The 14,837-nt window shown below is 36.8% G+C and overlaps 1 protein-coding gene across 2 annotated transcripts in view; it reads right to left on the bottom strand.

Moving 5' to 3' along the window:
* The window catches only part of POF1B (POF1B actin binding protein), a 98,837-nt gene that overhangs the window by 68,713 nt on the left and 15,287 nt on the right, over nucleotides 1-14,837 (bottom strand). For both annotated transcript variants that reach the window (XM_002720251.5, XM_008272992.3), the window contains exons 3-4: nucleotides 10,101-10,175; nucleotides 6,394-6,474 (exon numbers count right to left, since the gene is read on the bottom strand). In XM_002720251.5, the coding sequence (XP_002720297.1) occupies nucleotides 6,394-6,474; nucleotides 10,101-10,175 (156 nt within the window). The remainder of the gene's footprint in view (nucleotides 1-6,393; nucleotides 6,475-10,100; nucleotides 10,176-14,837) is intronic.

Genomic DNA, 14,837 nt, shown 5'->3' with positions numbered 1-14,837 from the left:
TATGTGCTGTGGAAACCTATGTAAATTTTTAACTGTCTCAGGCTCAGTTTCCTTATCACAGAGATTATAATGCAAGATATATTGTATCAAGTAAAATAATATATTTTCAAGTACCCTTAATCTGTGATTCTAGCTTACAAATGGCATTGTCTTTTAATAATAAAGTAATATATTTAAAATCAATACCATAATATTTAAAATCTTCTTAGAATATTTCTTGGATATCAAGTTTAAAAATATATAAAAGTTGGCTTATTGAAGGAAGGAAATTTATCCATTTTGAATTCCCCATAGCAAATGAACAGGTGATTGAGTGAGAAGGGATGATCTGACCTCTATTTTTTTTTTGACAGGCAGAGTGGATAGTGAGAGAGATATGACCTCTATTTTAAAGATATAGCCTCTTCTAAGGGATTGGGGAGGGGGAATGGGCAGGCATTGTGGATCAGTGGGTCATGCTACCACCTGTGACGCCTGTATCCCACATGGCACTGGAGTCCCAGCTGTTCCACTTCTGATCCAGCTTCCTGCTAATGAACCTGTGAAATCAGTGGTGGATAGACCAATACCTGGGCCCCTGCACTCATGTGGAGACCTGGATGAAACTCCAGGCCCCTACTTCAGGTTGGCCCACCTCTGGCCATTTGGCCATCTGGGGAGTGAAGCAGCAGTTGGAATATCTCTCTGTCTTTCTCTCTCTCTCTAACTTGGCCTTTCAAATCAATCGAAAAATAAAGGAGGGGCAAATTTGGCAAAAAAAAATCAATTTTTCTTCTCTGTGAGCTAAATTTTGGTACAAGTACTGAACCATTTATTAAAAAAAAAAAAAGAATAGTTTAGGCACTAATGGTGCTAATTCTCTCCAGAATACATTAAGATCTTATTATTTGAAATGACTTTGTGAAAAAAAAATATACTCCATATTTAGAAGGGTACTTTCCCCCAAATCTTTAAGAAAGTAAAACCAAATATTTATATGAATAAACCATTCTAAACAAAAAAATCAGCAAAAAAAATCAGAAACATTAGATTTCTTAATGAGCTGCTACAGTTTTAATACTTTGCAGCTTCTCTTTTTTCCCCCCAATCTGTATGTTTGGATCAGTGCCAGATCCACCCTAAAAATTAGCAGGTGTTTTCAAAACAGCTGATCTTATAACTTTAATTGTCACTTTTAGACTCTCTGGCAGTAGTTCTCACATCTTACAAAGTAAATAATTGTCAACATCTACTTTACTGTTCCCAGGCCACAAAGCATTGCTGGAAAATTCTTTTTCACAAAAGCTTTGCTGATTACAAGTTCAAGTTATCCAACTTCAAGGGGGTACTTCTATCATATTTGTAATCATTAAATTCTTTTTAACTGTGGTTACAAAACTTCATTTTTCTCAACCTCCTGCGCTCATTCCCCCTCGCTCTCTTATGGAGAAAATCAACATAATCTATCTATTAATGTCTTTCTCTTAGCTCCTACAACCTCAAACTTCTCAGTTTTTGCCCCTTCCATCTCATTAAAGAGAAGGGCATACTGTTATTTCTTTTCCTGAAGTCACTTCTTTATCTGTACTTAAAATCCTTTCCCCTCTCTCCATTTCCAGAATCTTATTCCATTTGTCTCCTTTCTCTGTTGTACCTCTAGCCTTCCATATTACTGGTTATTTCATTTTATTTACAACTCTCTTGGTTCTCCCAAAATTCCTTTTTCTCCTTTAGCTACTATCCCATCTACTCTTTCTTTGACCAATATCTTTTCCAGAAGAGTGATCCTCATTCATTTCTGCCACTTCCTCTTGATCAACTCATCCATTAACTTTTTTTTTTTTTGACAGGCAAAGTGGACAGAGAGAGAGACAGAGAGAAAGGTCTTCCTTTTGCTGTTGGTTCAATCTCCAATGGCCGCCACGGCTGGCGCGCTGTGACCGGCGCACCGCACTGATCCGAAGGCAGGAGCCAGGTGCTTCTCCTGGTCTCCCATGGGGTGCAGGGCCCAAGTACTTGGGCCATCCTCCACTGCACTCCCTGGCCACAGCAGAGAGCTGGACAGGAAGAGGGGCAACTGGGAAAGAATCCGACGCCCCGACCAGGACTAGAACCCGGGGTGCCGGCGCCTATTGAGCCGAGGCGCTGGCCCATCCATTAACTTCTGGCATCTGGGTTTTGCCTCCATAGTATACTGAAACTGTTATCATTATCAAGTCAAATATCAATATCACTTCCTCAATAGTTGAATCCTATTTTTTTGCTTTTGTTTCTGTTTTTTTAAAATTTTATTTAAGTTATACAAATTTCATGTATTTCATATATACACACTTAGGAATATAGTCATACTTCCCTCCCTCCCACCCACACTCCAACCCTTCTTCATCCCCCCTCTCCCATTCCTACTCTTAATTTTTCTAAAGATCTACTTTTAGTTTACTTAATGATTGTAAGGTTAACCCTACACTAAGTAAAAGAGTTCAACAAATAGTATGAAGGAAAAAAAAACTTGCTCAACAGAAGAGACAAGGGCTGTAAACAATCATAGAACCTCAACATGTCCATTTCACTGCAATACATTACAATTTAGGTACTCTATTAGTTACCCCTGATCAGGGAAAACATTTTCAAAGTTCATCTTCCTTAGTGTTTTTGTCATGTGAGATGGTTGACTACCCTCTTTGTTTGCTTCAGTAGCTCAGTATTTATATTCATATCTGACAACACCTGTGCCTGTGAAAGTGGCCTCCTCTTTCTGCTCCCTTAAAGTATGCATTTCTCAAAGTTCTGGCTTCTATCCTCTCTGTTACCTCTCAGTGATCATTCCCACAGCTTGACTGATGACTTTAAGGAGAATAAGTCCCATGTCTCTACCTCAGGTGTGACCTTTCTCTCAACCAGTCTTAACTATCTGCTGCGCATCTTCCCCTCCATGCATTTCAGAGATCACTGATGCAAGCGGATCTCACAATCTTCCCCTCTCTCAAACCAGCTGCTTCTCCCCTCACTTCTCAATCCTTTTATTTGATCCAGCATTCTCCCAGTGTCTCGAGCTGAAAAGCACAGAATCATATTTGACTTTTCTTCTTTTAACCTCCGTTATCTGAGAGGTTAACAAATCTTGTCAAAGCTGTCCCTAGAATACCTATCAGAAAAAAAGTGATGAATTTGAGTCAGAAGAACTGAGCAAATCGTACTTATTTAAACTTTAGTTGCCTCACTGGTAAAATGATGCTAATAATAATTTAAGCATATTCATACCTTAAATATCGCAATAAATCTTTCCCTGATTCCTCCCAAATAAATGTGTTATCTTCAGCATCTGAACTCCAATAAGACCTTAAATGTATTTCTCTCATGATATCTGTAATACATCTGACCATGCATTTTACATAACGATTTGTGGACATGTTTTATTTCTCTTCCTGAAAGGAACTATAAGCATCTTTAGTTTGTGAAACATGCCTTATATTTCCTTGTTTCTATTTGAAGGCTGTATGGTTTCCTCCTCATAGCAGGAGCTCCACAACTGGAAAATTAATGAAACTGATAAATATTAATTACATTCTATCCACTGACAGAACAAAAGTATTTCATTCATATCTGAATCAAGTTATAAGCCAGAATGCATAAATCCTTTGAGTAAAATGTCGACAAATGGAGAATAGGGAAGATGAGGAGCAACCAAAAATAAAAAGGCTGAACAGAAAAAGAAGGAAATCATAATGAGAGAAGTGGATTGAAATCAGTTTAATTACAGGGAAGAGAAATAAAGATTAGACAAGCTGGGAGGTGAAAGAGGATAAAGTTGCCATTTAGGAGGCTCAGCTTATTATAAATATTGTAATTAAACTAGAATCTTCTCGGGGGGAATTTAAAAGTGCAAACAAAAAAGAAATATACTTACATAAATAAAATGGGAATATATCTAAACAGGATTTTCAAGATGCTTCATAAAACTGGCTAGATTATTTTTGTTTACAAAGCATAGCACTTGAAATTTGTTTTAGTTCTTAATAATGGAAAGAGTTAAAAAATAAAACTGCTTTTTTTCTTCAACCTCCTGTTGAGTCTTCTCCATAAGAAATTTTTGCTTGTTTGTAGCTGAACAGAGCCATAACAACAAGCTCTTAAAGGGGCAAGCCCAGTTTTTCTACTACGTTATGTACTTACATACATGTTTCTAATTTCTTTGCTGTTGTAACTACATGGTGGGTAAATGGGTGGGTAAGTGTCTGGTAACTAATTCACCTCCATCATTAATTAATCTTCATTTGCAAATGTTTCATTCCCAGCTCTACATTGTTTAATTCAGTTCCAACTCTGTCACTTCATACCTGAATTGTTTAGCATCAGTTAAGAACTCAAGTTTCAAGAAGGTTTGGACCTTAATTTGTTCACTGTTCTATCCCCAGTTCTTAGGGAAATTTCTAACACATAGTGGAGAATTTACAAAATACTCATGGAATATATGATTAAATTTCTCTGTGCTACTGTCCTCACATTTTAAGGGACTGAATTGGATAAAGTATGTAACTTGCTTAGCATGCAGTATATACTCAATAAATATTAATTTTTCTTTTTCCCATTAGCTAAAGAATGATTCGTCCAAAGTTATATAAGAACTGTTGACAAAGTGGATTGGAATCCAAATGATATCATAGTTAAAATCTCTCTGTATAGATCCTAGATAAGCATATAGCAGATCTCACATTATAGGAAGAATGTGCTATCTAGAACTAACTCTTTGAAAGTCAGGGATATCAACTGTAATACGCATTCAAGTATGCATATTGCCCAGTTTTTGTGCAAGAAAGGAAATGAGAGAGATGGAGAAAAGAAAAGTGTAAAATGATTGCCAAAATGAGAGAGATACATTCTCCTCTCCCTTTATTCCTCATCTTTTCTCTCACACAATTTTCAGATTTGTTGCTTAAACATTTGATTCTGCTAAAGATGAAGCAGACAGTTGCTCTAGCTGTAATCATATTCTTTCAGTATTTACATGGATATATGAAAACTCAACCAAATGTCCAACGCAATCACCATCGCCCTAAACTCAGAACCTGTGTGTACGTGGATTCGCATAGACACATGTGAACACTTAGCAAACTTGCTAAGGAGACACGAGAACATGATTTTAAAATAAATAAATGAGGAGCCAGCACCGTGGCTCACTTGGTTAATCCTCCGCCTGCGGCGCCGGCATCCCATATGGGCACCGGGTTCTAGTCCTGGTTGCTCCTCTTCCAGTCTAGCTCTCTGCTGTGGCCTGGGAGGGCAGTGCAGGATGGCCCAAGTGCTTGGGCCCCTAGCACCTGCATGGGAGACCAGGAAGAAGTACCTGGCTTCTGGCTTCGGACTGGCACAGCGCCGGCCGTAGCGGCCGTTTGGGGAGTGAACCAACGGAAGGAAGACCTTGCTCTCTGTCTCTTTCTCACTGTCTATAACTCTATGTGTCAAATAATCAATCAATAAATAAATAAATAGGAAGAAGGTGCTAGATGCTAATAGAAGTCTAGTACATCTTTCTCAACCACCTACATTAGTAGCAAGAATGGCATCCTAATTTAACCCTTTGCTCTCCGCAGCTGATGCAAGTAATTTTATTATGGGGGAGGGAATATCATTTCCTAAAACAGAAAGTAAATAAAGAACAAAATGAAGAATTTCTTTTCCTATCTGGATCACATTTTTACAATTGTATAGCTGATGCTCTGGTAAGGTAATGAACCCTCCTGTTGTAGCTAAAGAAGTAATATGCATATATATGAATGTCTACATCAAGGAAGGATTATCATTGTGGGAAAAACGTTTCCTTAGTTTTCTCTTCAAAGTGAGATGAGAATAATATCCTGATTTGTGAAATATAAGGTTATATAACTAAGTAAGAAATATAATACTGCAATTTTCTAAGCAGCTCATTGCTGGGTACCAAAGTTCACATAGTCATTAGGCAACAAAACAATGGAGATACTTTTGAACTTTTGACTTTTAATTTTCTTCATCCTAGCTCCTATCTTAAAGGCAAATCTAAATTGACTAAAGACTCCAACCCCTGATATAACAGTTGATAGAGTTTCTATGTGAGGTCTGTGAAAGAACTTTGTCCCTCTTTTCTTTGGTTCAAAGTACATAAGGATCCTCTGTAGCCCAAGGGTGGGGCTATAGAAATAGAAAGCCTTTATAATCAAAGAATTTCCAAGCTGCTTGGCACTGTTGCATATCTGAATTATAACGTATGGGTTCAAGGCTGTCTGGAATTAAAGATGACATTTTTGATACCGATGATTAGTCACTTTAGAACTTCAAGAATGTCCAACAACTGAATTTTAAGGATCTGGTAACTGATTCAGTCTTCTTTAAGATCCTAAGGAATTATATATTGAGAAAAGAGTTTGTGCGACATCTTACCTGTTCAGGATTTTGTACTATATATCTTCTAATAGTGGTCTGTGGGTATGTAGTGACTTTCATTGTTGGAGAATGGAGTTCCTGTGATGAAATGATAAAAGCTGTATATAATTATAGTTATTTAGTAACCTTGGAGCCATAATTAATAATAGGGAACAATTTTAAGAGTGAAATTTTAGAGTCATTTGCATGACTAGCTATGTACAATTTTATGACTTAGTTAATTTCAGTCTTAGACACATAGAGTATGGAAGCTTGTGTTATGTGTTCAGCACTCTGCTTGGTAATTGTATTCTACTAATTTCATGGTATTTCATTACAATTTCTAAAATTCATTAGATAAGAGTTTCAAAATATTCATTTTATATTAAACATCAGCACATCATATTAAGAAAGTGTCCCTTAATATCTATTAATTAATTTTTTGGTTTAGAAAAGACACTCTACATTTAGAGAGGAGACACAAAGAGAAAAATGTGTGTGTGTATGTGTACTTAAATATTTAATATTTCAGTGTGTTGGAAGAGAAGAGATGTAACAAGCATTAAAAGGGAGACAACATTCTAGAACAAAATGTTTGTAAACTTTTGATGGAAAAAAAGTCAATGCTATTAATATAAAGAGAGTTCTTACACATCAATGAGAAAAAAATCTTCATACAAATAGAAAAATGAGTAAATGATGTGAATAATTTATAAAAGAAAAAATGAAAATGGTTAATAACCTTAATAAAAAGAGTTCAATAAAACTACACTATTTTGCTAGATACTAAATAATAATGCTGTTGAGGATACAGTATGAAGACTACTCTCCTATGGAGAGAGAAAAGATTAAATAATCATACATAGGCTGAAATGTATAGCCTATGAATCTTGAATAATGCAAGTTTACATGGAAAAAGCTTACATAGTTAAGTGAGATAACAAGGATGCAATGTATTTGAGTAGAATAAAACACAACAAAATGTTACAAATGTCTCTGGGTGGGAAGGGAATAATGAGTGATTTTTCTTTTTGCTCCTTTATATTCTAATTCCAAATTTTTTGACAATAACTGCATATTTTCAATATCAGAAATAAAATGTATAATAAACCCAATTTTAAAGCCTTTTGTTAAGAAAAACAACTTAATTAAAGCAATTTTCTTACTGGATGTGAGTATAGTAAGTAATTCTCTGATTAAAGGTACTAATTTTTTTAAGGCAATCATACTTTGGTGGTCCCATAGGGCTCCATTTCTTTTTCTTAATTTTTTACTATTTGCTATTTTTTAAAGATTTATTTTATTTGAAAGGCATATTACTGAGAGAAAGGAAGAAACAGAGAGAAAAAGAGGTCTCCCATCTACTGGCTCACTCCACAAGTGGCTGCAAGGGCCTGAGCTGGGCCAACTCAAAGCCAGGAGTTTCTTCCAGGTCTCCGATGTGGGTGCAGGGGCCCAAAGACTTGGGCCATCTTCCACTGCTTTCCCAGGCCATAACAGAGAGCTGGATCAGAATTGGAGCAGCCTGGACTCAAACTGGCGCCTATATGGGATGCCAGCACTGCAGGTAGTGGTTTTACCTGCTATGACACGGCACTGGCCCCAGGGCTCCATTTCTAAGTCAAGCATATTCTTTACTCCACTGTCCTGAGGTTGTCATGTATATGATCCATGCTAGTCTATGAGCTCCTTGAGAACAGTGATTATGTCTAATTGACCTTTGTGTAATATTTAGCACATACTTAGTACTCAGCAAATGTTTCCTGCATACATTTTATTCTAATAGACCCAGCTCTACTTTCCGTTAAATTGGGAAGTGATAAGAAAAGGGTGTTTTTTAAAATATAATCTTATCCTTTTTTTCCCCCACAGTATCACATCTTTCTTATTGTACTCATGGTCTAAAACCAGAATTTTTGTTCACATGTACCCTCATTGTCAAAGTCCATAGGCTGGCACCTCATCTGAGTGGAACTGCTACCTTAAAATAGTATATTTCTTCCTCATATTCTCTAAATCTCACTTTTTGTATTCTCCTCTTACGTGGTAATACATTTCTTACTATGTTTTGTTTTCTTATAATTTACTTTGTGATATATGACAACTTGCTAATTAAACACATTTTTCTTAATACGGTATTATTATTATAGATAACATTTTGGACACATAGTGCCTAGTTTCAAGAATAATCTTGGCCGGCGCCATGGCTCACTAGGCTAATCCTCTGCCTGCGGTGCCAGCACCCCAGGTTCTAGTCCCAGTTGGGGTGCCAGTTCTGTCCTGGTTGCTCCTCTTCCAGTCCAGCACTCTGCTGTGGCCCGGGAAGGCAGTGGAGGATGGCCCAAGTGCTTGGGCCCTGTACCTGCATGGGAGACCAGGAGAAGCACCTGGCTCCTGGCTTCGGATCGGTGCAGCCCGCTGGCTGTAGCGGCCATTTGGGCCATTTGGGGGTGAACCAATGGAAGGAAGACCTTTCTCTCTGTCACTCTCTTTCTCACTCTCTAACTCTGCCTGTCAAAAAAAAAATAATCTTTCATGGGGCAGGCATTTGGCACAGTGGTTTAGACATCACTTGCGACTCTCATATCCCCTTTCAGAGTACCTGGGTTCAAGTCTAGGCTCTATGCCCCATTTCAGCATCCTGCTAATGTGCACCATTGGAGGTAGAAAGTGACAGCTCTGGTACTTGTGTCCCTTCCACTCATATGGGAGACCCAGATTGAATTCCTGACTCCAGACTTCAGCTTGGCCCAGTCCTGGCTCTTGTGGGCATTTGGGAGTCAACCAGCAGATGAAAGATCTTTCTCTATTCCTTTTTTTTCTTAAATAAGATTTATTTATTTACTTGAAAGCCAGATTTGAGAGAGAGAGAGAGAGAGAGAGAGAGAGAATAAATCTTCCATCCACTGTGGATGCAAGTGGCTGCAACTGTCAGAGCTGAGTCAGGCTGAAGCCAGGAGCCAGGAGCTTCACCTGGGTCTCCCACATGGATGCAGGGCCTCTAACACTTGGGCCATCCTCCACTGCTTTTTCCAGGACATTAACAGGGAGTTGGATTGGAAGTGAAGCAGTCAGGACATCGACTGGTGCCCATATGGGATGCTGGTCACAGCCGTTGCCATTACTAGCTAGGCCACAGGCTCCCCTCTTTCTCTATTTCTCTCTCTGATTCTCTCTCTCTCTCCCTTTCAAATAAGATGGAAATAAATAACAAATATAAGTCTTTAAAAAGAATAATTACAAAAGTGGAATTGTTAGTATATAAAGGATAAGCAGACTTTTGCAGATCTCAAATCATACATCAATGAAAATGACTAGTTCTGACTATAACCATATAAGTCATTCTTTCTGAGTGCAGATTTAAAGTCTATCACTCAGAAAGTCAAGTCAATCAATCCAAGATTTAGGCACTTTATTTGTGCTCAAATTAAGCACTCTTAAAATATCCATACTCACTTGGAGATTCTTGGCTAAAATTAAACTGCTCTCAAAAGCAATTAGATTGAGTAGGTAATGAAACTAAAATATTTGATTCATAGCACTTGCTTCATATTCTTTTAATGGACTGAGCTGATTATCAAATGTGGGAACCTCCTTTATTTTTGTTGTGTCCTAACATTTTATGAATGCGTCAAGTCTTATGAGAGCCTAAAGATTGCTTACACATATGAGCATGACTTATAAAAATGAGAAATGGATATCATCTAATTCATAACTACTTTTACCTGTTCAGTATTTTGGGTTATATGTAGTGTGCTTGGGGCACAAGTAGAAATTTTCAAAGTTGGAGAATGGAGTTCCTGTTGAGAGAAACAGAGGAAGATTCACAAATTGTTATTGAGCAGCGTCATTTGTAAGTCTTAGGTTCTTAAGGTATTACTTCTTTCAATTTTGTATAATTTTATTTGTTAGAAACAAGATTGTACAATGCTTTCGTAGAGGGGAGAGTGATCCAACATGGGAAGTGAGATACTCAGCAGACTCATAGAATGGCAGATGTCCTAAATAGCACTCTGGCCTCAGAATCAGCCCTAAAGGCATTCGGATCTGGCTGAAAAGCCCATGAGAGTATTTCAGGCATGGAAAGCCAAGACACTCTGGCAAAAGATCTCTGTGAGTGAGATCCCAGTGGAAAGAACAGGTCTTCAAAGAAGGAGGTACCTTTCTCTGAAGGGAGGAGAGAACCTCCACTTTGACTATGACCTTGTCTAAACAAGATAAGAATCGGAGAACTCAGAGGGCTTCCATAGCCTTGGAAACTCATGACTGGAGCATAGGGAGACTACTGATGCCATAGACAGGAGTGTCAATTGGTAAAGTCAACAACAGGAGTCACTGTGCACTTACTCCTCATGTAGGATCTCTGTCCTTAATGTGCTGTGTATTGAGATTTAATGCTATAACGAGTACTCAAACAATATATTTCACTTTGTGTTTCTATGGGGGTGCAAACTGTTGAAATCTTTACTTAATGCATACTAAACTGATCCTCTGTAAAAAAAAAAAAGAAATGATCAACTCCCAACTTGACTCTCACTGGGATTAAACATGACAATAGGTCTGATCTGATTTCATCATCATTTAAAAAAAATAGTCTATTATTTTTCACTTTATGTTTCTGTGTGAGAGCAAACTGTTGAAATCCTTACTTAATGTATACTAAGCTGATCTTCTGTATATTAAGATAATCAAAAATGAATCTTGATGTGAATGGAGGGGAGAGGGAGTGGGAAAGGAGAGGGTAGTGGGTGGGAGGGACGGTATGTGGGGGAAGCCATTGTAATCCATAAATCGTACTTTGGAAATTTATATTCATTAAATAAAAGTTAAAAATAAAATAATAAAAAAAGAAACAAGATTGTACAATGCTTTCGTAGATGAAGTACATCTTTCCAAAGAGTATATTACTGAATTACCTTGTCAGTGTCGCAAGTAACCTAATGACAAATGAGTTCCAGAGTGCTTTCATATCAACATGTTATCTTTGTGCTATTACTTTGTATTCTTTTTTTGAGAAATCTGCTTAAATACCCACCAAAGCTATTTTATGTATGCAATTAATAAGTTGAAAATTTTCATCAAACAAAAGCATCAAATTTTAAAATTCTCAAACCAATATAGGAAAATACTTTTGAAAAATTGATTACTTCCCTTAGATTACATCAAACTGACTCTTAATTTTGCTTTGTCATATCTGCTTCTGGTTTAATTTCAAAGAGCAGGCCATGCTGTAGAAACATTGATCTATTAAAGTGAAGGGATATAATTTTTAATAATAGTTCAATAAAATGATCATTCCATTTATTCTACTGGCATTGTTTATATTTTTCCCAAATCAGCAAGGCTGCATAGCTTTATTGGTGTGCAGAGTTGATGGCATTACTCAATCCTTTCAGACCTTACTATAATTTACAGTCAATGGAAAAAATCCAGGATACTTTCCCACAAAGATAAAAATATTTTTACTTGAGAGCATGGAGACTGTTAAAAAGCAGAATCACAGATTTATAAGGGAAGCACTGCCTTATATAGGAATATAGCTATAATGTAAATGTAATATGTGTCCTTAAAACAAGACTATGAATTTACTCAAACTGCCAAATGTCTTACGTGCTTTGGTTTATTATTGTTGTTTAACTTGTAACGTTTTCATCTTCCTCCACCCCTTATATCAGCTGCAATGCTACAAGCTCAGTGTTTCCAGGCAGCCTTTGAAAATTCCTGGATTTTCTGTTGGCAGCTGAGAACAGCTCAAATGTAGGGAAATTAAAGCTTGTAGACCAAACAAGTACATGTTTTTCAGTTTAAGAAAGTGGTTACCTACTTGACAGGGCACAACTAGATTTGGCACGCAGACCCAAGACGAGTAGGTTAGATAGACAAGAAAAGAGAGAAGTGATTTTTAGTTGTGCAAAAAATACATGAATACATTCTTTTTTAAAAAGATTTTATTTATTTATTTGAGAAGTAGAGTTACAGATGGTGAAAGGGAGAGACAGAGAGAAAGGTCTTTCTTCCATTGGTTCACCCCCAATGGCCACCGTGGCCCTAGGAGCCAGGAGCCAGGTGCCTCTTCCTGGTCTCCCATGGGGGTACAGGGGCCCAGGCACTTGGGCCATCCTCTACTGCTATCTCAGGCCACAGCAGAGAGCTGGACTGGAAGAGGAGCAACCAGGACTAGAACCGGTGCCCATATGGGATGCTGGTGCTGCAGGTGGAGGATTAACCAAGTGAGCCGCAGCACTGGCCCCACATGAATACGTTCTTAATATAAACACCTATATACAAATAAATTAAGATCTTCCCCTAACCATTTTCCCTCCACTCACATGACTTGCATACCAGTAATCATTGCTGTGAGTTATGTCTTCACATAAATTTCTATGTATAAATAGTAATACTTATTGGTCTATAACAAGCCAAAAAATACATCTTATATTATAAACTAGATATGTCAATTCATTATTTTAAATTAATAATATTACATAATGTTTGCTTGATAGCTTATTTACGTATTTACCAAGTGATTATTGGTCAAATTTTTTCCAGGTTTTCACTACGCTTCAAGAAATATCCTTGTGCAATGTGAATGTTTGTCTAAAATCTCACAAAGATGTGGGATTTATTGGGAATGGAGGATGTACATGATTCATTTTATGGATCTTGCCCAGTTGACTTTCCAAATGGTTATGCTAATTACACATCCAACAGCAATGTTTGAAATTGAGCATGACTGGAGATTGCTTTTCTACAAATGTTTGGCCAGTTTAAGCTGGATTTAATGCTAATATCATTCTGAGAAGACAGTTTGTGCACACTGCTGGCACCTGGTGAATGTTCTATAAATGGTAGTTCTCACCTTCTCTCTTTACCAATTAAAATACAATTGCATTAGTAAATGAAACATAATAAACCTTTCTAGCCAACTGGACTAAATTTTAAATATAAAACAGTAAACTAAGAAGTCTAATAAACATTCAGAAAATAATCCACATAGGCACACACACACAGACATGCACACATCACCCATGAAGACATTTCTTTCTACTAGCCTAGGCAGGGTTACTTTATTCAGATGCTGAGATAGTAGATATTTAAAGGGAAGAAATGATGTGTTTCAGTAAACACTAGTCTGGTGGTAAAATGAAGGAATTCTTTAAGATTCTTATATTTGAAAAGCTGGTACACTAATTTTATAGAGCTAAAAATTATAATTTATAACTCTAGAACTCATAGATAACAATATACTTGGGTATTTTTAGCTCTATATGAGCTAAAAAAGTTGATCATCTAGGCAAATGTGACTTTTCTCTTATTACCCTCATGTGAGCATTAGAGGGCAAATAGAGTAGCTTCAAAAATAAAACATTATGATGGTACTTTAATATAAGTCAAATATATTAAGATATACAGTATTGACTAGCATGAATTCAAATTGCAGTAGTGTGGCTTTAGGCTGATCATAAGGGTTCATTTCTGAGAGTAAACTGTTAATTACAGAAAGATTTGCTAAAGAAAATCCTATTTCCCTGGGAGTCTACAAATTATAAGACAGTCTGAGTAAACACCCAAAATGAACAATATCATGATAATGGGAGGTACTTTTGGTTGCATGTATCTCTAGGCAGGATTGCAGCAAATCAGCCCACGTGGTCTTTATAACATGGTTAAAAATGTTTCTGAATGGAAGAGAATATTTTAAAGGCACATATCAGTGTGTAATTTTCAGTATCACTCATTTTTGTGTAGCTTACCTAAATCTTTTATATTGAAATTATCAAATTCAATGAGAAGTTACATTTCTATTTGTTTTTATGCCCTCTGTGTCACAGCTCCACATTCCTGATAACCAAATAATCAAGACAGGCATTAGGCAGTGGTAGCTATCATGATGCAGCACAGAGTCCCAAATATAGGGCCAGGATACCTGTTTTTATTCCCAAAAATCCTTTTATTTAAGGTATTCAAACTTCATGCCTTTCATAAATGCAACTTTAGGAACATAGTGATTCTTCCCACCCTACCCACCCTCCCACCTGCACTCCTACCCTTCTTTCTCCTCCCTCTCCTATTTCAATTCTTATTTTTACTAAGATCTATTTTCAATTAACTTTATACACATAAGATTAACTCTGTACTAAATAAAGAGTTCAACAAATAGCATAAAAAACTATTCTTCAACACTTGAGACAAGGACTGTTCAAATTTATTGCATTTCAAAATGTCAATTTCACTTACATAGATTAACTTTTAGGTGTTCTATTAGATATCACCGATCAGGGAGAACATATGATATTTGTCCTTTTGGTACTGGCTTATTTCACTAAGTATGATGTTTTCCAGTTTCATTTATTTTGTTGCAAACAACAGGATTTCATTTTTCCCCACTGTATAGTATTCCATGGTGTACATGTCCTATAATTTCTTTATCCAGTTTTCAGTTGAGGACATTTGAGTTGATT

Source organism: Oryctolagus cuniculus, chromosome X, assembly GCF_964237555.1.
Source record: "Oryctolagus cuniculus chromosome X, mOryCun1.1, whole genome shotgun sequence".
NCBI classification, from domain to species: domain Eukaryota; kingdom Metazoa; phylum Chordata; class Mammalia; order Lagomorpha; family Leporidae; genus Oryctolagus; species Oryctolagus cuniculus.
Note: the sequence above shows the minus strand (reverse complement) of the source record. Positions and strands in the feature narration are given on the sequence as shown.